The 24759-nt window shown below is 47.4% G+C and overlaps 1 protein-coding gene across 2 annotated transcripts in view; it reads right to left on the reverse strand.

Moving 5' to 3' along the window:
- LOC146809019 (uncharacterized) overlaps positions 1-24759 on the reverse strand; it is a 314049-nt gene that overhangs the window by 23839 nt on the left and 265451 nt on the right. For both annotated transcript variants that reach the window (XM_085615813.1, XM_085615814.1), the window contains exon 3: positions 16114-16233. In XM_085615813.1, the coding sequence (XP_085471939.1) occupies positions 16114-16233 (120 nt within the window). The remainder of the gene's footprint in view (positions 1-16113; positions 16234-24759) is intronic.

The following is a 24759-nucleotide window of genomic DNA, read 5'->3' on the forward strand; positions in this document are numbered from 1 at the left end:
AATGTCTTTTATACTAGAATGACGATGGTTCAATAAATGCTTAATGAAAACGTCCCCACCGTTGATTCTGTGTATTTCTCTAAGACTAAGTGAGCCTGTTTGACTTAGCAAAATGTGCTGTAATGTTTCTATGATCCCTGAAGGATCAAGGGTTTTTAGTTCGATGGTTGCCAGAAACATTTCGCACCTTGGTAAGGTTAGGGGTGTATGGTGGCACTGTGAGCTAGCTGGTCTAAAGGCTAACATATCCTCTGGGGGTGTCTGGAATCAGTCTGGACACCAATCCCTTAGTTTATGTAGCCTAAACGCACAGATCCTATGTAGATTTGTAGGAACTACATGACATGGCACCACCAATGTTGGTTTGGTTCTTATTTAACTGTCAAATCTGAGTAGTTCATTTGTGTTTTCTCAGAGACCCCTACTCACATTTACCCAGAGACGTCTGGTGTGGGAAGGGGAAAATCTGCCGCAGCTCAATAGCCTGCCCTGGACTTGGGGATGAAATTGATAGGTAATTTTGCCCAGGTATCAACAATTATGTGAGCTAACATAAAAGGGGTGGCAGCTGCGGTGGCTATACGCCAACTCCTGGGGGAATGCACTCCTGCACAACATGAGCGAGAACTACCTAGTATTATCGAACATACCTATGCTTCGCTGGGTAGAGATAACTTAGGAGCTAGTGCTGTGAAACACCCGATTCTTCTAAATAGAAATGGGAAAACAAACAATCAAAAATGAATAAGCAAAATGCATCATGATCAAGGGGTGGGTCTCCTCAACAGGAGCCCTCTGATAGAAAATACAACCTTAGGAACCGTGATAATATTGAAAAAAAGCTGACAGGTATCAGGATACTGATCCACATTCCTCCCGTTCCTTTCAGGGTTCATCCAAAAACTCAGAGAGGGAAGGACTTCAGAACACAGATCAGAAGAATGAGCCAAGCCAAGAGACACACATTGCACCTCAGACTACATTACCAAAACTAAACCTCAATTTAAAAAGAAGAAGGTAGCTGGCCTTAAAGTAAGAAATACCTAGGCTACTGAACGGGGAATGGGCTCTGACGATGCTAGACTTCGCAGCAGAAGTAACAATAGCTCGCCAGAACCTGATGGAATTTCTAGTCACAGCAGCGTTGAATGAACATATCACAGTGGAGACACCGGATACAAGTGTAAGCGTCCCACATTGTTTACATGAACTTATGCTCCAAATTGAGGGGGACATGCCCAGGAAAGTGAAAGGTCTCTTTTGGGATAACCTGACATATGGATACGACATCCGTTTGGCTGAAAGAGAATGGCCGCCTTAGTTCGTCATGGAGTGCCCAAAGGGGGGAAGAGGTAATTTTACCGGCTTTCTCTGACCTTCTTCCAGAATCACTAAAACATACATACACGCAGGAGTGGGCGTCCAGCACTTTACCACAATCATGCAGGGTGGGATGCTGAGTCACCTCACCATGAAATCCCAGTAAAAACTACTCTTACACCACAGGGACAGTACCCAACAAAACATGAAGCAAAGAAGCAAGTCAGGGAGATCCTAGATCAACTTGAATACCAAGGTGTGATTGAGAATTGCACCTCATCCATGAATAATCCTTTGTTTCCCGTAATGAAACTTGACAATTCCTACCGTCTAGTTCTAGACTACAGGCATTTGAACACATGCACAAAAACATTTGCAGTACAAAATGCACGCAGTCCTGCATTAATGAATAACATTGTGCGGGAGAAATACAAAACCTACACTATATATCTCAAATGGATTCTTCTGCCAGAATATAGCGCTTGAAAGCAGAAATTTGACAGAATTGTCAGCGCTCGGCTCTCAAAGCCAATTTTGTAGACTGCCCCAAGGGTATAAGAATAGCAGCAGGTTGTTCTCAGCAATAGTACCAGAGTTACTTCAAAATTGTGATGAGGAGGCAATGTCCTAAGTAGATGATATTTATCTGACGGACAATGAGTTATTGGAGCACTTGCACAGGGTGAACATCATAATTTTGGGATTCGCCACTGTGGGCTACAAATGTAACTTTAAAAAATTAAAAATTGCCCATCTCAATGTCCTATTTTTGGCATATGAATTATCAAGTGAAGGAAAAAGCCTGGCAGTAATTTTTTTAGAAAAGGTGTGCTGCTCCAACCTCCAAAGATTCATAAATTTTGGTAGAAAATACATTTTGGATTACGCACAAAAGGTAGAACCAGGTTGCTGCATGGGTGAGTGGGTGGGCTTCCAAGATGCGTTATTCAATCAAGCTCTGGCTGGTAATGCTAAGGAGGTGTTGCCAGGAGGGGCCGTGGGGCTGGTGTAGGTTAAATAAGTTATTTCCCTGGTGATGTCGCTGGTAGAGAAGTGCAGGGGCAGTGGGCCCCTTGGAGCCAAGTAGATGCCTTGTGGTACCTTCAGGGTAGAGTCCGTGGAGTGCAGGTCCAAAGAGGGGAGGCACAACAGCTGCTACAACTGTGTACTCCTGGCGTGCTCACCGATGGCAGGTGTGCTCACCTCTATAGGTCTCAGGTGGCACCTGCTATTGCTGCTGTCTCCAATCTCAATTCGCCTAGTCTCTCCTGACGGGGGAACAGTAGGATGGCGGGGTTTGGTAGGCCCAGTGGAAAGATTTTGCCAGATTAAGGTGGCTGGGTAAGCGGAGCTTCGACAGGGAACGACCGCCATTATGGCTGGGGAAGCCATGCCCCTTCATGTGTTTTTCATGGTTTGTCATTGCTTAGATGAGATGCTTATCTTGACATTTTGTGGATGGTCACATTGTCCCATTTGTGTTCCTGTTATGTTTACTCTTTCAAACAGATCCAAGGGATTCCTGGAAAAAAACAACATAATAAAGCATTTCTAAGCTTGCAAATGTGGAAGAGAAATGGAACATAGAACTAAATAAGTGGCTAAAGCAGAAGGCAATGCGATCTCGCATAACCAAGGGCAACGTGTGGCAATGGAACATGATGATGTTGCGTTTGCCTAAAGTGCATGATGTTTCTTTGCCCTTATGATTGAGCTAAGTTTCTTGGGCCCTCAAAGACCACGGATCATGGCATCTCACTAGTACGACTCGATATATCCTTCTCCAGAACTGCCACCAGGTCCTTATCTCCCACTTCAGTAGGTGTGAGCTTTTAGCCCAAGTATGACCATATATAGGCACCATTAACAACCTGCACTGCTAACTCTTTGCCACCTTTAGTTTTGTTTTTAGTGTTTCAAGTTTTCAAGTTTTATTTATATCATGACGTAGTGAATTAAAACCAAATATGAATTAAATATTAAAACACATTACTATCTATCGTAAACACGAATAAATCCGAGCTGTGATATAAGAAACTGCAAGTATTGGCTGTCAACATAAAGTGCTGCGTAGACTTTATATAACCATGGCAGGCTCTATGGAATTGTAACCATTTTAAGAGTGGTGCGATGGCATTTGGCAATGATGACAAATAGGAGACACACTTTAACAGAAATATAATGCCATCTATAAGGGGAGGGAGAGGTTAAAAAAACATTAGGAATGGAAAAGTTGGGGGGAGGAGCCAAGATGGCGACCGGGACGGCAGCGTAGACTCCCGGCTCCGTGAACCTCCGCATCCCGCACGGATATCCTGCACGAGATCCTTAGTCTGCGCTATGCGATCGTGTTTGTGAATGAGAGTGGCAACCGAACGTGTGACTCCGAGGTTTCTGGCTGCGGTACCGCCGGAGAAATTTGCATTTGAACTTTGCGGCCCGTGCAGCCCTGGAGCCGGGACCTCGAGTGGACGCCTTGGCCGGGTGGCAGTTCAACAACAGCGGCCTGTGGTGACTGGGTGGAGTCGGTCCACCGGAGCGGTGCTAACCTCGGCCTGCATTTCGCCGTGGTCGCTCCCACTGCTAAGCGTAGCGGACTGAGGGCATGCCCGGGGGTGCAATTCTCAGATTCTCCGGTGTTTGCCCCTGCCTTTGACTGTGAGCTGCCCGGACGCCGCCCGTGGCTCGCCCTGATCCTTGCGGGCTGCTCCCGGATTTTCGCGGGAGCTGGTCCGTGGTGGGGACGACTGTTGCCCGTGACCACGCAACGGATACATTTTTGCCTGCCCCCGGAACCCTGTCTCCAGCGACGTGGACCTCGAGGCGCTTGTCCCTGGGTCCCGGCCCCAATACGGGTCGGGCCTCCCCGGCGGCCATCTTGTTGCGATGCAGCCTACCATCCTGTCCACTGGGTCGCAGCAGGTTTGGGAGTGTGTGACTTTTGGGAGTGTGGCGGAGCGATCGCAGAGAGTTGTGCTGGGGTACGGCGACCTCCTAGAGGCCCTTGGTGCCCTTCATTTCTCCTTGGTTCGGGGCGTCGGGGTCTTGGGGAGTAAGCTCGATGGTGTGGCATCAGCGTTGGGACAGTGGCGGCCTGCCTGTCCACAGGTACACAGGGACTTCCCACACTGCACACAGGAGGACAATGTCGCGGCCACCCCTGCGATTAGTGCACGGCTGGACACTCCGGACAGTATGCTACCGTGTGATCGGCTAGCTGAGGGTTTGATCTGTTCCGGAGGTATTGGACCTGAGTGGAAGGTGGTGGCCTCGTCCCGTGCACGGCCTCCGGCGACCCAGGGACAATTTCAGCAACAGTTGTCTGCTCTGGCTGATTCCGCCTTCCTGGACCTTGTGTGCAGTGCAGATCCTGGGGCAGCACTGGGAAAGACGTCCCTCCATGATGCGGACTGTGTTGGTATTCAGAGACTTCCACCCCACCTGTGTGCGTCGCTTCCCGGTCGTTTTTGGACACTCCTTTACCTTGGAACATCGGACATGGCGCTGGGTCGAGGGGTAGGCATGGGCAGAATTGCAAAGAGTGGTCAAGGATAAGGCTGATCCTTCGGGGGTGGTCATCTAGTAGACGGGCTGACTCAGGGGTTGCGTACTCTCATGACATAGCTATTAGCATATTAGGTGCATAATGCTCCCCATCCCTTTTTGATATGGTCGATTTTGTGCTGCTTATTGTTTGCTGTGGGGAGACCTCACCGTGCGGGAGGGAGAAGCCGGGGGTATGTTTTGAAGGCCCTCCTCCAGTTTATTATACTTTCTCTACCCCCCCGTCTGGTGGGGTTCTTTTCTTACTCCTTTTTCCCTGTTTCTTCTATATTTCGGGTCTAGTTCCAGGGCGACAGGCACACTGCTGGGGGGGGGGGCCGTACTCATTTGCAGAGGTGCAGGGTGGGGGGTTGGGGGAGGGGATTCTTTAGTCTCTCATCTCTTTTTCCATGGCCTCCTTTTTCTTCTCTGCTTCTTCTTGTTTTTTCTTTTCTGGGATCAGCGTGGTACACCTCCTTTGTTGTGAATCGTTGCCTTTTCATGTGTGCCACAGTTTCCGGGGTGTTCTTGGGCGTTAGGGCGGGGGCCTGCAGGCGCAACTGTTTATGATATTCTTCCCCATCCTGAATTTCCTGTGTCTGCGCCATTGATCCAATAGATTGCTGTTTATTGCTTACGTCTATTATTCTGCCTGCCTCTTATCGCTGTTGGGAAATTGTTTGGCACCTGATCCTACTGTCTTGTTCCATTATAAAACGAAAAACCTTCTTTCTCCTGGTGTCCTACCTGCGCTGCTCACTGGCCGGACTATATTAGCATGAACATTCTGCTCTCCGAGGTGCCGCCTGTGTTCACATTTGATCCTTATTGCTCTGATTGCTTAGCGGCCGGCCCCGGGGGGTTGTAGGCCCATACTTGTTATTGCTTGAAATGTCAATAAAGGTTTTTCAAAAAAAAAAAAAAAAAAAAAAAAAGAATGGAAAAGTTCCAGCTATTGCAAATTCCTATGTGAAATACATTGTTTTTGACATGCTTGAATGAAATACAAGAGAATATAAAAAAATTAGTCAGCGTTGCAAGGTGGAATTATTAGCGTCGCCTACATTTAAAAGTTTAGTATCCATTTCTACTTTAGTTTTTTTGAGATGTGTTTTTTTTTCTAGTCATTGCTCGCTCCGATGTATATTTGTCCTTGTGCCAGGGTATTGTTGGAGATGTTTTCTGTATTTACTGACAACTGACAACCAAAATTAAAGTCAAGCTTCCAAATATGGATCTACTTTGAAAATGGAAGACACCATATTCATCCAGTACACTAGCTGGGTGGATTAATGCTCTTGAACATGGAAGACACCATGTTCATCCAGTACACTAGCTGGGTGGATTAATGCACTTGATGTACTTGTCTGTATGCAAGCTGTCATCACAAGTTCACATTGTTGAGGAGTTTACTGAGAGGTTGATTCATTTAGTTCGACTGGCCTCAAAGTATCACCACTTACGATGGCACTTAACATCCCTATTTTATTTCATGGTATACAAGCAGAAATCCCTGCTGGGACAATAGCCTGCGGTCGGCCTGGAAGGCCTGGCTCAGTTTTCCCACAGTAAGGTCATGTCTAAAGAACACAGTATACATGTTATGAGTAGTAAGGACTATTGTTGCCTTGTTTCCCACTACAGTTTCCACTCCCTTGGAAATGGCATGAGCTTACTGAGGACTGCACTGGCATGCTTCCTCTAAGTGAGTCCACATGGGTATCAGAGACTCTATGGTTCACACTAATGGCTATGTTTAAAAAGTTTGAGTGTGGTATTCCTGCTCGAAGATTCAGGCACTACCAGGACCCTGAATCTTCATCAGACTACAACAGAACATAGTTTGATGACATAACCAGGTCCCAAAACACCTCCACATCATATTAGAACGCTGAAATGTAACATGGCCTGTGAGTGCATGGGGACATTACTAGTCAGGATTGTGCTGTATGTGCCAGAGGGGCACTGCCTGTGTTTTCAGTGGTAGCAGTTGGGGTGCTATGCCACAGGTAGCAATGACCTCACGAACCCATGCCTCCCACCACCTTCTAACAGGTGCCACCCGCCAATGCCCTTCTCGTTTGATGTTGCTTTTCACCCAGTAAGGTTTCGTTTCAACCACTTAGTTATAACACAGTCCTGTGTATGTATGCGTTATGTATGTAGTATTTATATAGAGAGAACCAAGATAACAGAAAATTGACTCTTACTACAACAAGTGTTCTTTAAAGAGTTTCTATTGTCTGTGAGGCTGCTCACAGACCCTGAGATAAAAGGCCTGTGGTTGAAATGCATAACCTTTCTGTCTCTCACAACATCCCCTACAATGGCTACTCAATACTAATGTTAACTACAGAATATCATGGCCAATTTATAGAGGACAAAAATGTCAACATGATAGGTGTATGTTTACTTTACCTAACTCCTTATATATTGTTAGGGGGATTGAGAGCTTAAAAAAGTTTTGAACCAGACAACCAATATTCCACCATGTTAGAATGTTATATATTTATTTATTTACAAATGTTTGTTTACAGCTTAGATTTGGTGCAAGCTTTAAAACGTGTTTACATAGATATCATTCACCAAATGTGATGCTTCTTTAAAACAAAATTCTACCTTGTCCAGGGGTGAAAGAGATGCAGTTCTGAGTGACACATCTTTGCAGCAGTTCAACTATTTCCTTAAAATATATTCATAGTCTCTTAAGTGTAACTCCTTCTTTATAAGGGCGCAAGGGCAGGCCCCTCCCCAATTTCCTGTCAATTCCTGCAACTTTATGTGGGCCATGTGCAATTTCAAAAAGGTTGTAAATCAGGGTATTCTCAGTAGGCATGTTTAGGAGCTGAATAAGCCCAGAGATAGGGCTGGTAAGCGGACAGCTTGCAGAGTGACTCTATCATAATTGTAACAAGCATTGGCATAGCCAATAGGTCTCACCTTTGGGATCTTATAAGAGCAATCACTGCCAATGTGGGTGTAACAACGATTGACACAAGGACGGCAATCCAAATACAATGACAGCAAAAACGTGCAACTTGGACTCAAATCAGATAAGCTGTATTTGTTTATACATGTCATAAAACTCTTAAAAAGTCTCTCAAAAGTTTTAATCAACAACCGATCATATAATTAAGCAAATATGTTTAAAGATAAAATACGTTGAGACATTTGCTGAGGTGAATTTATTAAGTGAACCTACTGTAGACTAACATATCAGCTTATTTGATAGGCGAGGGGTGCGTTTTTTGGGGGGAGTGCACGTGTCGTTTTCAGTATTCCAATGAAAAATGTATGAGACTGAACGGCCTTCCTGTAACCGGAGAACTGAGGCGTGTGGTGTGTAGTTGGATGGGTAGAATACTTGTTGACATATTGACAAAACCGCTAAGTTTGTGCTAATATATGAAGTCTTGTATAGTCGCAGAATGTATTTTTATTGTAATTAAGCCAGGTATGCATAAGTTGTTTCGTTAGTAAACCTATTGCCCACTCGTACTTTGACCATTTGATTCAAACATTGGTAGCCCATAGCCTTTAAACCTTTCTAAAATATGCGTGAAATCATTCTTGTTTGGAGTGTAGGTAGGTGTGATCCTCGACACTTTTGGGCGGTAAAGCATTACTCGTTTTCCTGCCAGTTGTTTTGTTTCCCTCATATGATATGCGTTGGGGCTAGAATGTCAATGCCGCGAGCGCCTGCATCGAGGCGATGAACATGACAGTTCAGGCTCGTGGGTGCCAAGGAACATCACTCCGGTTCTATGCATGCTGATAAGCAGGTGGCGCAGCCCAGATATAGTGTCCCGAATTCACCCACAATAACTGGAATAGACTTTGTTTTATTAAATGGTCAATCATTGAACTACAATGAGGCCCATCCTGATGCATAAAGAGTAACAAAAACAATTAAAAAACGAAGATAATAAGACAGGGCACCTGCCCTGTACCAGACCCAATCACACAATGCAAGGACTGTGCGAAGAAAGGAGGACAAAGGGGTGAAATGTACTGTTGTATTTATATGTCCCGGGTTTGATACAGGGGAGGTACTATTTCAAGCATACTTGCAACTAACCCATTACCCAGAAACAGCAGCTGCTGATATTTCGGTCCAATTACCGCTAGAGCTTTGCAGGTATTCATGTAAATATTGAACTGTGTTCTGTTTGGTCACAGCAGCCTTTGCATTGTTTGCTGTCGGTGTGATGTGCGAGGATGTCTTTGGATGGACACATTGCTCTGAGTGCTTGGTCTGCAGTGTCAGTATCTCTCTTCAAAGCTCAGGTGCAGCCAATCGTCCAGTCCCGATAATTCTCGTTCCATGCGATGAGGAAGCAGCTGGGAGGTCTTTCTCAGCAGCGCGGGGGTGATAACTGATGACAGTCCTTCCTCTATTCTTTTCTTTCTGTCTTGGCTCCATTTCTGAGGCGTTAGCACTGGCAGGTGCCAGCAGACTCTAGCTCGGGCACCAAAGGGTAGGCTGACGTTTAACCGGGAACTGGGATGGAATATTCCTCGCAGCTGAACAGCGCGACCCCTGCGCTGCAGCACGGAAATCAAACAAGGGGCCTGGTAGAAGGACCGGTCAGTTTTAGGAACAGGAATCCGTAGAACAACCTGGATCTCTGCAAGGAAAGCTAGAAGAAACACTTCCTTTGAATACACAGTTAGCTCTCTATAAATTGGGACGCATATTTCTTGAGTAACATTTACACAACTAAAGTGCACACACAGTAAGTAAAGGTCGTCTCTTTGCTCGTCACTTCATGACCTACCAAGGTGTTCATAGGAAAGACGCCCTGTTCACCATTAATATCAACCCTGGCAAAGGCGCTCTTTGTATAAAACATTAATCAGATGAAAGGGAAAAAGGCAAAATAATAATACAATTGTTTTCGATCAGTACAAACGTGTGCCCTCATTTACATGCAGCCGGTTTTTAAAATCTTTGGCATAACAGAAGTGACACCACATGCCCTTTAACCCCCAGCGGCATCACGACTTTTGACTCGCATGAAGATGAGAAGCAGTATAAGTTTTATTAAACAGCTTTTATCGCACACTAGAGACACCGCGTGTTGAATGAAAGCAGCGATAACACACCCGCACGTGAGCCAAAGAGGCGCTATGAATGCTGCATGTGAAGATTCAACCAGGAACACACAGCACATGGTGATAAACACGCAGATTCAGATTCAACAAGCGGCCGAAAGTGATCGTGATCAAAGCGGTCGCGAAAGTGAAAGTAAACGCGGTAAAGCGCGGCGCGCGCGCCCGCGCTCATGCACTGTAGGTCTAGGCTGGCCTGGTAGCACTTTTTGGAGCCCTCTCAATAAGTCTCGCCAGACCAGCGCATGCGCTGGGTCAGGCGAGACCTAAAAAGGGGTTTCGCCTATAGAGGCAAATATTCATCATAGCATGCTTGAGATTTTACAGTCTTAAAAGAGATTCTTACCAAATCCAGCTGCTGTTAGGCCAGAGATCACACCCTCACAGTGTGACACAATATTCACGTTGATGCAATATATGTCTAGGACCACCTTAAACAACAGTGAGCCCTTATTGATCAAGCAGCATTTTCCCACAAGATTCTAAGCTCTCTTCATTTCCAGCTCCAAATGCCAAGCTTCAGACGTCCAGCAGCCCAACAGTATCCGTTCTAACTATCAATATCTATACCTTAAAATGCAAACTCTTAATTCTTTGTAAAGTCTAGAAAGATTTTTTGGGGTCTCCCCAGACGTAAGAGCCGTATAACACCGCAGGTGGAAAATTCAATTTATAGTATTTAATTAAGTGCATTACGGCTGTGGAACATTTTTTAATTGGGACTAACCAGCTATTTTATTTTTGATTGCAATGTCCAGATATGAAAATTCCTCTGCCTCTGTCAATTTGCTTCTCTGAACGTGCCAACTGCAGCTGTGGACAGTCTTGCCAAAACCGAATATTTCAGTTTTCTGTTCATTAATATTCAAGCATTTCCTTAGGAATATATTCAGGTTCGATTAATTAACTGTTGTAAGCTCCAACAGTTTACAAGAGAAGGATGACATCTTCAGTGCATAAAATCATTGGGTATCCCAAGCTTTGTTAATTGTTGATGAATGAATTTAAAACATATAAATCACACTGCCACTCGCAATGGAGTATCCTGGCGCTGATGTTTGAATCCAATGACCCAGATGAGGGGGAAAATAGGAGGACAGTTGGAGCTATATTAGATGAGGGACTAGCTAAGTGCATCAGGGGCCAGGAAGAGTCAGGTGTTCAAGTGTTTTTTGGATGGGGCTTCAGATTCCATAAGAAGGATTTGCCTCTTCGGGTTTTAAGTCTGAATAGAGGGGGCTTAAGAAAATTGGTCTGGGAGGATCTCAAAGTTTTTTGGCTTGTATATTGAGTGAATCTAGCAGTCAGGTATTTTTGTCAGGTGGCTTTAAATACTCTAAAGACCAGTAAAAGGGTATTTAAAAGGATTCTTTTGTGTATCAGTAACCAGTGTAAAGTTTTTAGAGCTGGGGAAACAGAGCTCAGTCTGGGGAATTTCAGCACGAGTCTGGCCGCTGCATGCTGCAGCATCTGGAGTTTATGCTGTATTGGTTTCGAAGAACATGCATAGAGACTATTACAATAGTCAAGTCTAGAAGTGATGAGAGTAAAAGCAACTGTTTTTCGGGCAGCTAGTAGGAGAAAGTAAAAAACGATCGGAAATATTTGATTTCGAATTTTCAACTACAAATCACATGTATGACGCACAAAGCCATACATCACAACTCTCTGAGTTATCTGGCACATTAATTGGTGCCTTCATGTGGCAACAGATCCTCCAGGAGCTCCAGTAACCTTCTACTGAAACCACAACGATTCGTCAAGAAGAAAACATACAACTGGGCCTTCTCGGGGATGACGCCCAGGATTTGGAATGCGCTGACCCCAGAAACTAGAATGAATCCCTCTACTGCATCTTTCAAAAAAGAAGTGAAATCTCTTCTCATGTCCAAATTCACATGATCCTGTATATAACTAATTATACGATTCTTGATTTGCTTTGGACATATCCTTATTACTCTATGCATGTTTTGCTTCTCATATTTACCCTGTAAAGCGCTATATAAAACCTTCAAAATAAAACTAGGATGAAACACATTCTGTCACTGCAAGACCTTGCGGGCAGAAAGAGAGGTTGGTGTCAAATTTTACCCGTAAGTTTCTCGCAACTTCCACTTTGGTGGGACAGGGGCACATAATTTGGCCATCATTGGGTTGGGAACAATAAGTTTGATTTGCCAAATAACAGGATCACCATTTTATCTGTGCTGCATTTTAGATGGTTTGATTGCATCAACAGAATAACTTCGGTGAGACTGTTTTGGAAGCTTGGGGGGTCATTACGATGGCAGTCGGACTTTCGACCGGCCTCCATAGTTGCGGTAGTGGGACCGGCCGCCTACGAGGCGGCCTACCCACCAACTACATTACAATACGACCGCCACCGCGGCGGTCGCAGGCCCTATTTTTTGCATTGCGGTGGCGATGCAGTCATCAGCTCCCGCCGCTATGCAAAAAAGAGGCACTTGCCTATCCCTGCTCTACGTGGCAGGCACCATGCATTTCTCGCAAGAAATGCACATGCACGGTCGTGCGAGCATGCACAGTTTTCTACAAGGATTACCGATAGGGAGAAGAAGAGGAGGAGGGCAGCCCGGGGATGCCGCATGCCAGGTAAGTGGTTTTAAATTTATTTTTTAATAATGTTTATTTACTTTTTCTAATGAGGGAGTGGAGGCGGGGGCTGGCCAACTCTGCTCCACTGCGGAGTGTGCAGAGATTTGCCTTGCCCGCGTTCTCCGCGGAACGCAGAGAAGGCAAATCTCTGCACACTCCGTGGGCAGAGCGGAAGTCTCCGCCCGGGGTTACTTTAACCCTGCTGTTCGACAACGATGCATAACCTCCTTGTTTCCCACTTCTCGAAAACTGTCGACGACGCAGCTCAGGTACTTTTCAGCTGGCCAAGTCTGGTCCCTGTATCCGACCCACGCTCCATCACGGTTGGTCTGACTTTTTTGATTTGATACAGTCTATCGCAACCAGATAGCCTTGGATGATGATTTATGTTTTTAAGCACTACAATTTTATTTAATCTTTGAAAATGTATATTCCCTGTTGTGATTATTGGATTTTTGTCATTTTAGTCTTATTTTGTTCATAAAAATTTAGTCTATTCTTCTAAACTGGGATGGAGTCTTTTTGTGGTGTTTTCTCTGTTCCTCCTTTTGAAGTGTTTCACAAATACTTAACCTTTTGCCTCTTAAGTTAAGCCTGACTGCTCTGTGCCTAGCTACCAGGGTATGACCACAGGTTAATTTAGAGTGTGTTTGTGACTTGCCCTGCTTGGACAGGGTGCATACCTCTGCCAACTAGAAAGTCAGTTCCTAACACATACTCATCTACACAAACTTAATTTGTGGCAAAAGCATCATCATCATCATCATCATAACTTTATTCGACGGTTGAGTCATCAACGTACAACATATAAAAATACATCAGTTATTCAAAATTCAAGATGCGACAAATTTCCAAAAAAATATAAAATAGTTAAAATTAACATTAAATTCTATGACACAACTCTCAAAGATAATATAAAACTACAATATCTTTAAAATTTTCCCAATTTACTATAGTCTATAACATATTCAACATTTCTAACACATTTAAATCAATAGTAAATATCCATATCCTCAAATTAAGAAGACGTTTAAAAACAGCTTTTAGAGCGAATTGACCATGTCCATTTGAGGAATTTCGCAACTGCTATCGCAAATGTAGGGTTAGAATCTGTACTTAAAATTCTCAGGGCGTCCACATACCTCCGAGTACCCATAAGCCGACAAATGGGTCTTATCCACATTCGGCGAGGAGCAAGATATTGAGGACAGCCAAACAAAATGTGACTGACAGATTCTTGTTGATCCGGACACCAGGGGCATCTGTCACTTGAAGACCCCATCCATTTCATCATAAACTGCCTAGTTGGAAGGGTACCAGCCCTCAATTGAAAATACAGTTTACGATCATATGGCCTTTCAATAACATCCCAATATTCTTCAAGCATAGGCCTGGTCTTAAATTCGACAAAACGACCCGTGAGATTTGTTGGTAACTTCTCCAACATTATTGAATGGTGGACCATTTTCCAATATCTTGCTTTTAAAAGTTTTTTACATGGGAAGGTTGCATTTTGAGGATTATCCCACAGATCTACCATTCCCATCTTCCCTAATAGGGATCTAATCCCACTCAGCCATTTTATTTTATGAAAAGGATCATTATTAATAATATCCATAAGGCCTCGAGTGTAATGCGTTAACTCCTCTGTACTCCATATTCTACACCAATATAACAATGGCCGCAAAATTATTAAATCTTTAATCCCTTTTCTCCCTAGATCCCATTGTAGAGGGATTAAAGGGGTACTTTGTGGTACACCAGTCAATTTGCGAAAAAACTCATTTTCCACCTTAGTCAAGCGGGATACGTTTTCAAAGCCCCATAGTTCAGCTCCATATAGGGCTGAACTTAACACCTTCATCCCATAGATCTCAAGAGCTGGGCGGATAGGTTTAGTCTGTGATGTTTTGAATTTTTGTAGGAGACAACCTGCTTGTTGCTGATGTTTAAGGACAGCTAAATTAATATGGTTATTCCAACGCACGTCTCTCTGCAAAGTCACCCCTAGGTAAGTGAAAGCGTCCACCTGTTCTAGTGGACATTTGTCCATGACTATATTGCCTCTAAAAGATCTGTGTTCATTAAACGCCATGAACTTGGTTTTGACAGTGTTTATTTCCAGCCCATGCAGGCGACAAAAGTCTACAAAGCGCGACAAGGCTTTCTGAAGGCCGCAAGGAGTTTTAGAGATGACCAAGGTGTCGTCCGCAAAGAAGAGGACAGGGATGCGAATACCATCCAGCACCGGGGCATCAGTGGGGGTCAGAGAAAGGTAATCCACCACCCCATTGACAAAGAGCGAGAACAGGGTAGGCGCCATAACGCACCCCTGCCGCACTCCCCGCTCAACGGGGAAGGCTTCAGTAGCCTCCCCCTGTATTCCCCACCGAACCCGTGCAAAAGTGTCCTCGTGCATGCGGACGATCAGTGTTAATAATTCCGGGGCCATCCCCAAATCCTTCAAAACCTGCCATAATTTATCACGTGGGACTAGGTCAAAAGCTGCCCTCAGATCCACGAACACTGCATACAGGGACCCTTTCCCTAGGACCACAGTGCGCCAGTACAAAGTTACAAAACGAAAAACTTGATCAATTGTACTTATTTTCCTACGAAATCCCGCCTGTAATAAACTCAAGATTTTATTATCATCCATCCAATCCTGCATTTTAAATAGCACTAGCCTTCCCATATTTTTTTTAATGGAATCAATCAGGCTGATAGGCCTGTAATTTCCTGGAACAGCCTTGTCCCCCTTTTTATAAACCGGCACTATTTCTGCCCCTTTCCAAGAGGAGGGAACAGCCCCACCCAGGGCTATAGCATTTGCCAGTTGAGCTATATACACCCGCCATGTTTGCTTATCATTTAAAAAAACATCTGCGGGAATGCAGTCCATGCCTGGGGCCCTACCATCTGATACAGTCTCCAAAGCCCTGTCCACATCTTTCAAACTAAAGGTAACTTCTTTATAAAATGTATATTGATTAGCGTGACCACACTCATAACTGCCACTACGTGCATATTGTGGTTTAAAAAACTCTACCCACATGTGTTGCGCAACATTATTCTGTGGGCGTTCAGGACACCCCCCCCCCCCATCCCATTTAAATATGTCCCAAACCTATTTTGGATTCTTAGCTTTACATGCGTCTTTCAGCTCCTGCCACTTACATCTATCCCATAGCTTCTTTGCCTCATTCTGAGCCTTCCTATACAGCCCCCTCGCCTCTCTAACCAAAATGGGATCCCGCTTCTTTATAGCCACACCCAGATTCAATCTGGCTTGTTTACAAGCCGCATTATACCAGCTTTCCACATTCCTTCTATTTTTCCTATTTCCAAGGCCCGATTTACAAAAATAAAACTTCAGGTGATCAAAGAGTTTTCCATGCTCTTGAACAATACAGGACTGGGGGTCAGCAATCTTCACAAGGGATCCCAAATCTACCAATTGTGGCAAAAGCATCTGGGTCAGAATCCTAGGAATGATAGCACTGAACTGGAAGTTAAACATACCTTTCCGTTTCCTGATGCAGCAGATGAGGAGGACCAGAAGCAGAATGATGAGCAGAGCCCCTAGGACTGAGCCCACAACTATCCCAGCAATGGCGCCAGGGCTGAGACCAGCTGCGTTTCCTGAGGGAAACAGAAGAAAGACTTAGTGCATGTGTATCTTTCAACGAACAAAGGGTAAACAAAGAGAAGAGAAAGGGGAGGGGGAAAGAGAGAAGGAAGCCAATAGCATTTCATCGTAAAATAAAGGTAAAAGAGGAAGTGACTTCCCACTTCATTTGAGCCCTCACGCCCAATGACAAAAAGAGTTTAAGGGGCCGCTGATGGCCTGGGTACCCCTAGGTGCAGCGGGAGAAGGCAAGAGACAACGCTTGCTCCCGCTGCCCCTTTTTAAAGGTTGGTGGGGCCAGGCCGATCAAAACCTGCCTGCCCCCCGAGGTTGTCCGAACGCGAGAACCGCGAACACCTGAAGTGCTTCCGGTTCACACCCCCGGCCAATTGCCCGCATTGGATTGGTTGTTGAGGAGGTAGGGCAGGGCCGCTTCATCCAGTGGTGCGCTACCCCTGCCCCTCCCTTCTCGGGGGCTGGCCGGACCGCCATAATGGCGGCGCCCTCTATGCATCGCTTGCCTTGCCCAGGACGCTACTGCCACTCAAACGAGTAGGATTGGCGCTGCTGTTTTAACATGCAAGTTGCCGCAACTACTCTAACGGTGCAATTAAACTAGACCCATTCCATTCGGCAGAAGTCAAAGTAGAATATAAAGTTCTGTGGGGGTTCCAACTTTCACATCGACTCTTTAAAATTAGACCACTCTTCCGAATACTCAACCCCAAATATATGCAATATTAATCATCGCTCACAGATGACACACCGATTTATTTGGCGGTCCAAGGCACTCTAGGGGATTGTTGTGTCTAGGTCCTAGATGCCCTCTGGGGTATGAAACACAGTTGACCAACCACGGAGGTGCCTTGAAGAAAGGTAATCTCTAAAGCAGGGAATTCAATATCCCCCCGCATCCTCCGGAGCAGCTTGACCAACAAACGTCCTTTGCCAAACAAGAACAAATTCTGGAGGTGGTTCAGTGGTTAAATCAAGAATCTTGGGTCTCTGTGAACTCCACACACAATCCTGTATATTGATACAAAACATAATAAAATGGGACACTTTATATTCGAAAGTTGATTGCAATAATGCCCTATTGGGGGCCTCCCTTCATAGCATTGTGCCTGATAGCAGATCCCTGAACGAAGAATGGGCGAAATTGCAATTTATTGCCTTACATTTTGCGAAATCTCAAGAAAATGACTCTAAAGTATGTATCATTCGTGTCCCCCAGGTATTGCGCAAAGGGAAAAGAAAATGATCCCTTCAAGAAGTTTTCTAATCAAATGAGTTCCCTAAATAGAAAATGTGTGCAATTATATAATTTGTGAAACTCTAAAAACATCACCAATGTTGCCTACAGCTCATACAAAAGTCGCCTGGGCCCACCTTGAACAGAAAACAAAGGCTATGTTTATGGTTACAAACTATCAAAGGCCTCGCTACGCCCACTTCGACCAGCTGCAAAGATGCAGGCATCGCTATCAGAGGGAAGCAGGACAAGCCCATAGCTGAACGGCCGCATGATCATTGCAGGGGGCGGGGATCGCATGTTGCCGCGCGCAGAAAACCAGAGCACCGGCGGAGGGTTACAAAGGCCGAGGCGGAGGGATCGCAGACATGGTTAGACATCGATTACAAGGTGTCGAAAATTACACAGATTACAGAATATCTTAATTTATCTTTTTTTTGTTGCTGGTTCCATGAGGAGAGGGTTAAATGGGGTGGGGAGAAAGGACAGGCGGTGCCCGAAGACGCATCTTGAGCTGAAGGCTAGGGGTGAAGATGGGACAGGATGTTCCAATCAGAGCGAGAAAATCTTGTTTTCCTGTTTTTTTAACCCTGATGTTTGTGTGTGTCTGACCTTGTGGTTGATGCTCAATGAATTAAATCTGCAAAAGTGGAATCATGTCATTTGTTCTTCTATAACTAGTGCGGATGCTTATTTTAGTTGCCCGCTGACTTCTACACCGTGCACATTAGCCAATGGGCATGGACGCTGAGATCCAGGGTTCCCCACTAGGAGGAAGGGAGCTAGCCTAGGTCAGAATGGATGACTCAGATACAATGTTGGACTAGGACAGAAAATAGGCCTGGCCACCAAAATAAAAGTGGCCCCCATTAATGAATTAGAAAGCTACAAAGGTGGCCAGTGTTTGCAAATATGGGCAGTTTTCAACTCTATAACAGCTGTATAAGTAGATCCCTGAAAACACCTCCCAGCATATTGCAGCTAAAATTCGTAAATATAGCGGCACAAAAATGGGAATTTACCAGCGCAAAATTTGGACCCCAGTTTGGACCCAGCCATTGGAGTCAAGCTAGCCTGACTGATCAATCAATCAACCATAGGGTTTCTGAAGTGCGCTACTCACCCGTGAGGGTCTCAAGGCGCTAGGGTAGGGCGGCTGAGCAGCTCAGGATCAGGTCTTGAGGTCCTTCCTGAACATGCGTAGGGTCAGGGAGCGTCTGATGTTCACAGGGAGCTCATTCCTGGTCTTGGCTGCAATGTGGGAGAAGGCTCTCCCTCCAGATCTGTTTTTGCGGATGCGGGGGAGCTCTGCCAGGGCGAGGTCGGTGGAGCAGAGGTTCCTTCTGGGTGTGTGCAAGGAGATTCTCTCATTGAGGTATTTGGGCCCGTTGTTGAGGGATTTGTAGGCGTGGGTGAGGAGTTTGAAGGTGACCCTCTTCTCGATGGGGAGCCAGTAGAGGTCTCGTAGGTATTGGGTCATGTGTTTGTGACGAGGTGTCCCGAGGACGAGTCTGGCTGTGGCGTTTTGGATGGTTTGGAGTTTGTGTAGAAGAGTTCTGTTGATTCCGGCGTATAGTGCGTTGCCGTAGTCCAGTCTGCTGGTTATTAGCGCATGGGTGATGGTCCTTCTGCAGTCGGGGGGTAGCCATTTGAAGGTCTTGCAGAGGTTGCGCAGGAAGTTGAAACTGGTGGAGGTGACGGCGTTGATCTGGCGGTTCACGGAGAGCGAGGAGATGAGGATGATGCCGAGATTTCGTGCATGGTCTGTAGGGGTGGGTGGATTCCCGAGGGTGGAGGGCCACCAGGTGTTGTCCCAGGCAGAGGTGCAGGGTCCGAGGATGAGGACCTCGGTTTTCTCTGAGTTGAGCTTCAAACAGCTGTCTTTCATCCAGGCTGTACGTTCTTCATTCCTTCCTGGAAGCAGAGTCTGGTTTCTTCGGGATTCTTTGTGAGCGAGAGTATGAGCTGGGTGTCATCGGCGTAGGATATAATGCTGAGCCCATGCTGTGTGACGATGGCGGCGAGGGGGGCAATGTAGGTGTAGAAGATCGCAGGGCTGAGTGATGATCCTTGGGGTACTCTGCAGTTGATGTCGGTGGGTTCGCAGAGGAAGGGAGGGAGTCTGATCCTCTGGGTTCTACCAGAGAGAAAGGATTTGATCCAGTCGAGGGCGGCTCCTCGTATCCCCGCGTCGTGAAGTCTGGCTGGGAGCGTGCAATGTGAAACAGTGTCGAAGGTTGCGGAGAGGTCTAGAAGGATGAGGACCGCAGTGTGTCCCTGGTCGAGTAGCATGCGGATGTCGTCAGTGGCGGAGAGGAGGGCAGTCTCGGTGCTCTGGTTGCTGCGGAATCCCAACTGGGAGGCGTCCAGGATGGCATTCTCTTCGAGATCGGTCAGATGGGCGTTTACGAGTCTCTCAGTAACTTTGGCCGCAAAAGGGAGGAGAGAGATGGGCTGGTAGTTTTTCAGGTCCGTTGGGTAGGCCGATGGTTTCTGGAGGAGGGGTTTAACCTCTGCCCGCTTCCAGTCGTCTGGGAAGATGCCGGATCTGAAGGAGGCGTTGATGGTTCATCCTAGTTTGTGTGCGATGACGGCAGCGGCCCTGTGTAATATGTGCGGTGTGGCAGGGGTCCGTAGGGGCTCCTGAGTGAGTTTTCTTCATGGTCGCTGTGATGTGTTTGACGGTGGCGGGATTCCAGGTCATGATGGTTGGCTTATCGGTGGTGGTGGGGAGGGGACAGGTGTCCGGCGTCTGTTCGCTGAAGTTGTCATAGAGGGCCTTGATCTTCAGATGGAAGTAGGAGCTGAGCTTGTCGCAGAGTTCCTGGGAAGGTGTGACATCGGTGGCTTCGCTGGGGGATTTGGTGAACTGCTGTATGATGTTGAACATTTCCTTGGCATTGGTTGTGTTGGTCTTCACTTTGTCTTTAATGAAGGTCCTTTTGGTGTCTCTTATGCTCAGGCGGTATTCCTTCAGGGCGCTCCTGTGGTTGTTCCGTGCTTCCGTGGTTTTCTGGTTTCGCCAGGTTTTCTCTAGACGTCTGCAGGAGCGCCTGCTTCTTATAGTTCTGTGGTGAACCAGGCAGCCTTAAGAGGGTGTTGTTTGGTGGGGTGGCGGAGGGGTGCGTGCTTGTCAACGCAGCAGGGGATCCAGCCGTGAAGTTCTTTGGCTGCGGAGTTGGTGTTGGTTGTGGCGCTGGGGGGGTCTAGGAGGAGGGTGGTGTTGAGGTGTTCCTCTGTGAACTTGCTCCAGTTCCTTCGTGGCGGGTGCAGCGGGGTTTGGGTGCGGTGGTGGTGTTGAAGGTGAAATGGACGCAGTGGTGGTCTGTCCAGAGGGGCTGGATGGTGTGGCTGAAGCGGATGTTTGTCCCTCCTGCGAAGAGGGGGTCGAGGGTGTGTCCAACTCTGTGAGTGGGCATGTTGACCAGCTGCTCCAGTCCAAGGTTGTCGAGGTTGTCTAGGAGAGCAGTGCAGTCGGGGTTGTTGTAGTTGTTGAGGTGGAAGTTCAGGTCCCCGAGTAGAATGTAGTCCATGGAGGTGATTCATGGGGTGCGGCGAGCTCAACGATGGTAGTTGTAGAATGGGTGCGAGGTCCCAGCAGTCTGTAGATGAGGGTGCCGTGTAGCGTGGTCCTGGGGCTGGTCTGGACCTGGAAGTGGAGGTGATCTGTGTTGGAGTGGGGTCACTCATGCTGGAGGTGGAGAGTCGGAGGGGGGTCTTGTGTGGGAAAGCGAGACCTCCTCCTGGGCGGTGGGGGGGTCCTTTCTCTGGATCTTGTAGCCATCAGGGATGGCCATGGCGAAGTCGGGCCGGAGGTGGTGTTGTTCCAGGTTTCCGTGAAGAAGGCAATGTCAGGTGAGAGGGTGTCGATCAGGTCCCAGATCTCTACGGCATGTCGGTGCAGGGAGCACGTTGAGGAGAATGCATGTCAGTTCTTCAGTGGCGGGAGCGTCCGGTGCACCTTCGTTGGTTATGGGAGCGCTGTTGATGGTGAAGGATCGCTCGCAGTGTCTGCAGGAGAACTGTCTGTGGGTATTGTTCAGTGTGGATCTTTGGCAGTCGTTGTGTCTTTCGGGGTTGGGTGCATGGACGGCAGTGGAGCTGTATCGGAGGGGTCTGGGAGATTCAGGGTTCCTGGCGCTGGTTGCGGTCGGGTCGCGGACAGGCACAGATGGGCTTGCCACCAGCGGCGCACCCGCTGCACGACCGTGCAGCGTCCGCCATTAAGTAGGGGAGGGGAGTGGGGCGTGCAGCTGGGAGGCGGGGGCGGAGGGGGGGGCAGAGAATTTCGGCAGGAACGGGGGGGAGAAACTAATGGCAGACAGCACAATACGGAAGACGCAACACAAAAAAAGTCAACAGGGGTGCACAGCAGACAGAAGACACAGCAACAATAGCCAAAGCACAGAATGCAGATTAAGATAAATATACAAGGGACAATACCAGCATGACGGGAAAAAGAGTACCAGGCACCAGTGAGGTGTAAGAGGCAAGGCGCAGTCTCGAACCCTGCTTGGTGGGATAAGCGGCAGAGCAAGGTGCAGTGGAGCTGCTGGGGAACAGCAGACCTCAGACCGAGGGTCTGGGGTCTTGCTCGCGCTCCTCCGCAGCGGCCGCGATTAAGTAGGGGAGGGGGCTGGGACGTGCAGCTGGGAGGCGGGAGCGGGGTCAGAGGATTTCGGCGGGAACGGGGGGAGAAACTAACGGCAGGCAGCACAATAAGGAAGACGCAACAGAAAAAGTCAACAGGGGCGCACAGCAGAAAGTAGACACAGCAACAATATGAGGGGTTGAATCCCAAAACCTGTCCCAGGATGCTTGATTACAACCCAGGGAGGACCTGGTCTGGCAGGTCGGGCTGGACTGTTGCCATGAGGCACAGGGTCAAGACTGATCTGCACTTGGCTGGGTCTGAACTGGAATGGGAGCAAGAAAACGATGGATTTAGGCCCAGATCTCTGTACTTGTGTGAATGTTTGACATTGTGCAGCATTCTGTCCATCAATTGTTCTTTGGGCATGCCAATGGACAGCAGTCCCGCCGCATGCCCCCGGGCAGCAGGCTTGAATTCTGTCTTTTTTTTTTTTTAAAGTGCCCCACGGGTCCTGTCGTATGCCCACAGACAGCGGGCCCAAATTTCTTTAATAAAAAACAATTGTGCCCCAGTGGGTCCCGCTGCATGCCCACGGGCAGCAGGCCCGAATTCTTACTTTGGGGCCTATTACGATAGCGGGGGGACTTTGTCCGCCCGCCACCATAACGGAACACGGGACCGACCGCCAGAGGTGTGGCGGTCCCGCCAGGCCAATTAGGATGCGCCTGCCACACTTGCAGGCGCATCCTCGACTTTAACATTGCAGCGGGCGGTGCTGTAAGCAGCACCCACCGCAATGTTAAAGCCCATGTTGTGCATTGCCATGCACAACGTGACAGGCACCGCGCGGTGCCTGCCACCTTGTGCATAGTGATACCAAAGGGGATGATGGACGGAGCGTTTAAGCAAATCAAACACTCACCCCCAGTCAACTGATCTGGGTTTAATCCATCATCATTCTTTAGCTCACTCCACCACCCCAGTTCAGACATGGCCATATGCAAATCAGTCTGACCCTGTGCTGCATGGGAACAGTCAAGCCCGAACTGCCAAGCCATGTCTTCCCTGGACCGGAAACAAGTATCCTGGGACCGGTTTCGGGTTCATAACCCTTATCAGCCAGGCTATCTTGAATTCAGTGGCAAAGTGAGCAAGGGACCCACATCTGGGCATACCCTGCCAACTTAGGGCGAACAAAGCGATACCAAAGGGGATGATGGACGGAGTGTTTGAGCAAATCAAACACTCACCCCAGTCAACTGATCATTGCCACCTTGTGCATGGCAATAGCCCCACAGTGATTACCCGCATGCCTTTCCATGGAGGAGTCTCCACCATGGAAAGGCATTCCACCACAGGCATCATAATATGGATGGCGGTGATATTGTGTGCCTTTTCCACCCGGCCGTCAATCCGACCGGCAGAAAAGCGGCGGACAGTCTTACCATCCGCCACGGTGCCCCTCGCCATACTAATATGGCGGAGGTGACACAGGGACATTTGGCGGGCGGATCGCCACCGCCGGGCCGGCGGTGGTGATCCGCCCAAGATCCTAATAGGCGCCTACGTTTTTAAATCGTGCCCCTGCAATCACTTTCAGCCTGTGGATAGTGGGAGTGCTGAAGGCGGCGAAGAGGAGAAACTGCATATCCTGTTGGCCAGGCCAAAACTTATTTGAGATTTGGTGTCCTGATCCATGCAGCAGCAGTGTTCTCCAGGAACCACCAGGCAGGGGGGTGCGATGCAGCAGGTGAGTAAACAAACACCTCGCCTGCTCACTCATCCCGTCCTTTTATTTGGCTCAGTAATCAACACTGGGCCAATAAAAGGAATTTCGAGGGCACTTTTGTGAAAAGAGCTGCCTTTTATAAAACAGCGAAATCCTGGAAGGTCTGCCTGAACCAGCTACCCACTGGCTGCCCATTCTCAAGGTCTCCTGACTCTGCTGTTTGTTTCCCGCTGCTGCCCCATGCTGCTTCATCCTGTAATTGTTAACTCAGTTATTCTGTTAAGCTTTGTTTAGCCTTGTAATTGGCAATTGTTAGTTATTTTGATTAGCCCAGTTACTGTTAATAATTCACTAGCTTTGTTAATTTCATTGCCTGTTAATTTTTCACTTGCTTTGTTAATTTCATTGTCAGTTGTCTGTTAAGTTTTTTACTTGCTTTGTTAATTTCATTGTCTGTTGTCAGCTAATTTTTCACTTGCTTTACTAATTTTATTGTTCTCATGTACTCTGTTTATTGTTATTTGAGCTGGCCCGCCTCACCGCTCGTATTTTTCCTGCTTCCTGTCACCCAGCTACCCTCCCAGACATCCTGGACCTCCAGGACTTATTTAATGGAGGCCACCAGCGGCACGCCAATCCTTGCCGGGACCACACCCAGTGCTAGTAACCCTGACCCTACTGTCACACGCATCTACACCACCGATCAACGGTAGAACCTTTCACCTGACATCATTGACTTTTCTCCAGCAGCACTGGAACACCCGCACTCACAACAACTACCATGACTTCCTCGGAACAGCTCTCCTGCCTCCTGCTCAACGCACGATCACTCTGCAAACAAGCCACCGAGATCTGGGACACTATCACCTCCCTCATCCTGACGTCATCGTCTTCTACGAGACCTGGCTCAACCCGCTTCAACTCCAGACATCGCTGCAGCAACTCTTGACAGCTACAAGATAGCA

This window comes from Triturus cristatus, chromosome 7, assembly GCF_964204655.1.
Source record: "Triturus cristatus chromosome 7, aTriCri1.1, whole genome shotgun sequence".
In the NCBI taxonomy this organism is placed as follows: Eukaryota; Metazoa; Chordata; class Amphibia; order Caudata; family Salamandridae; genus Triturus; species Triturus cristatus.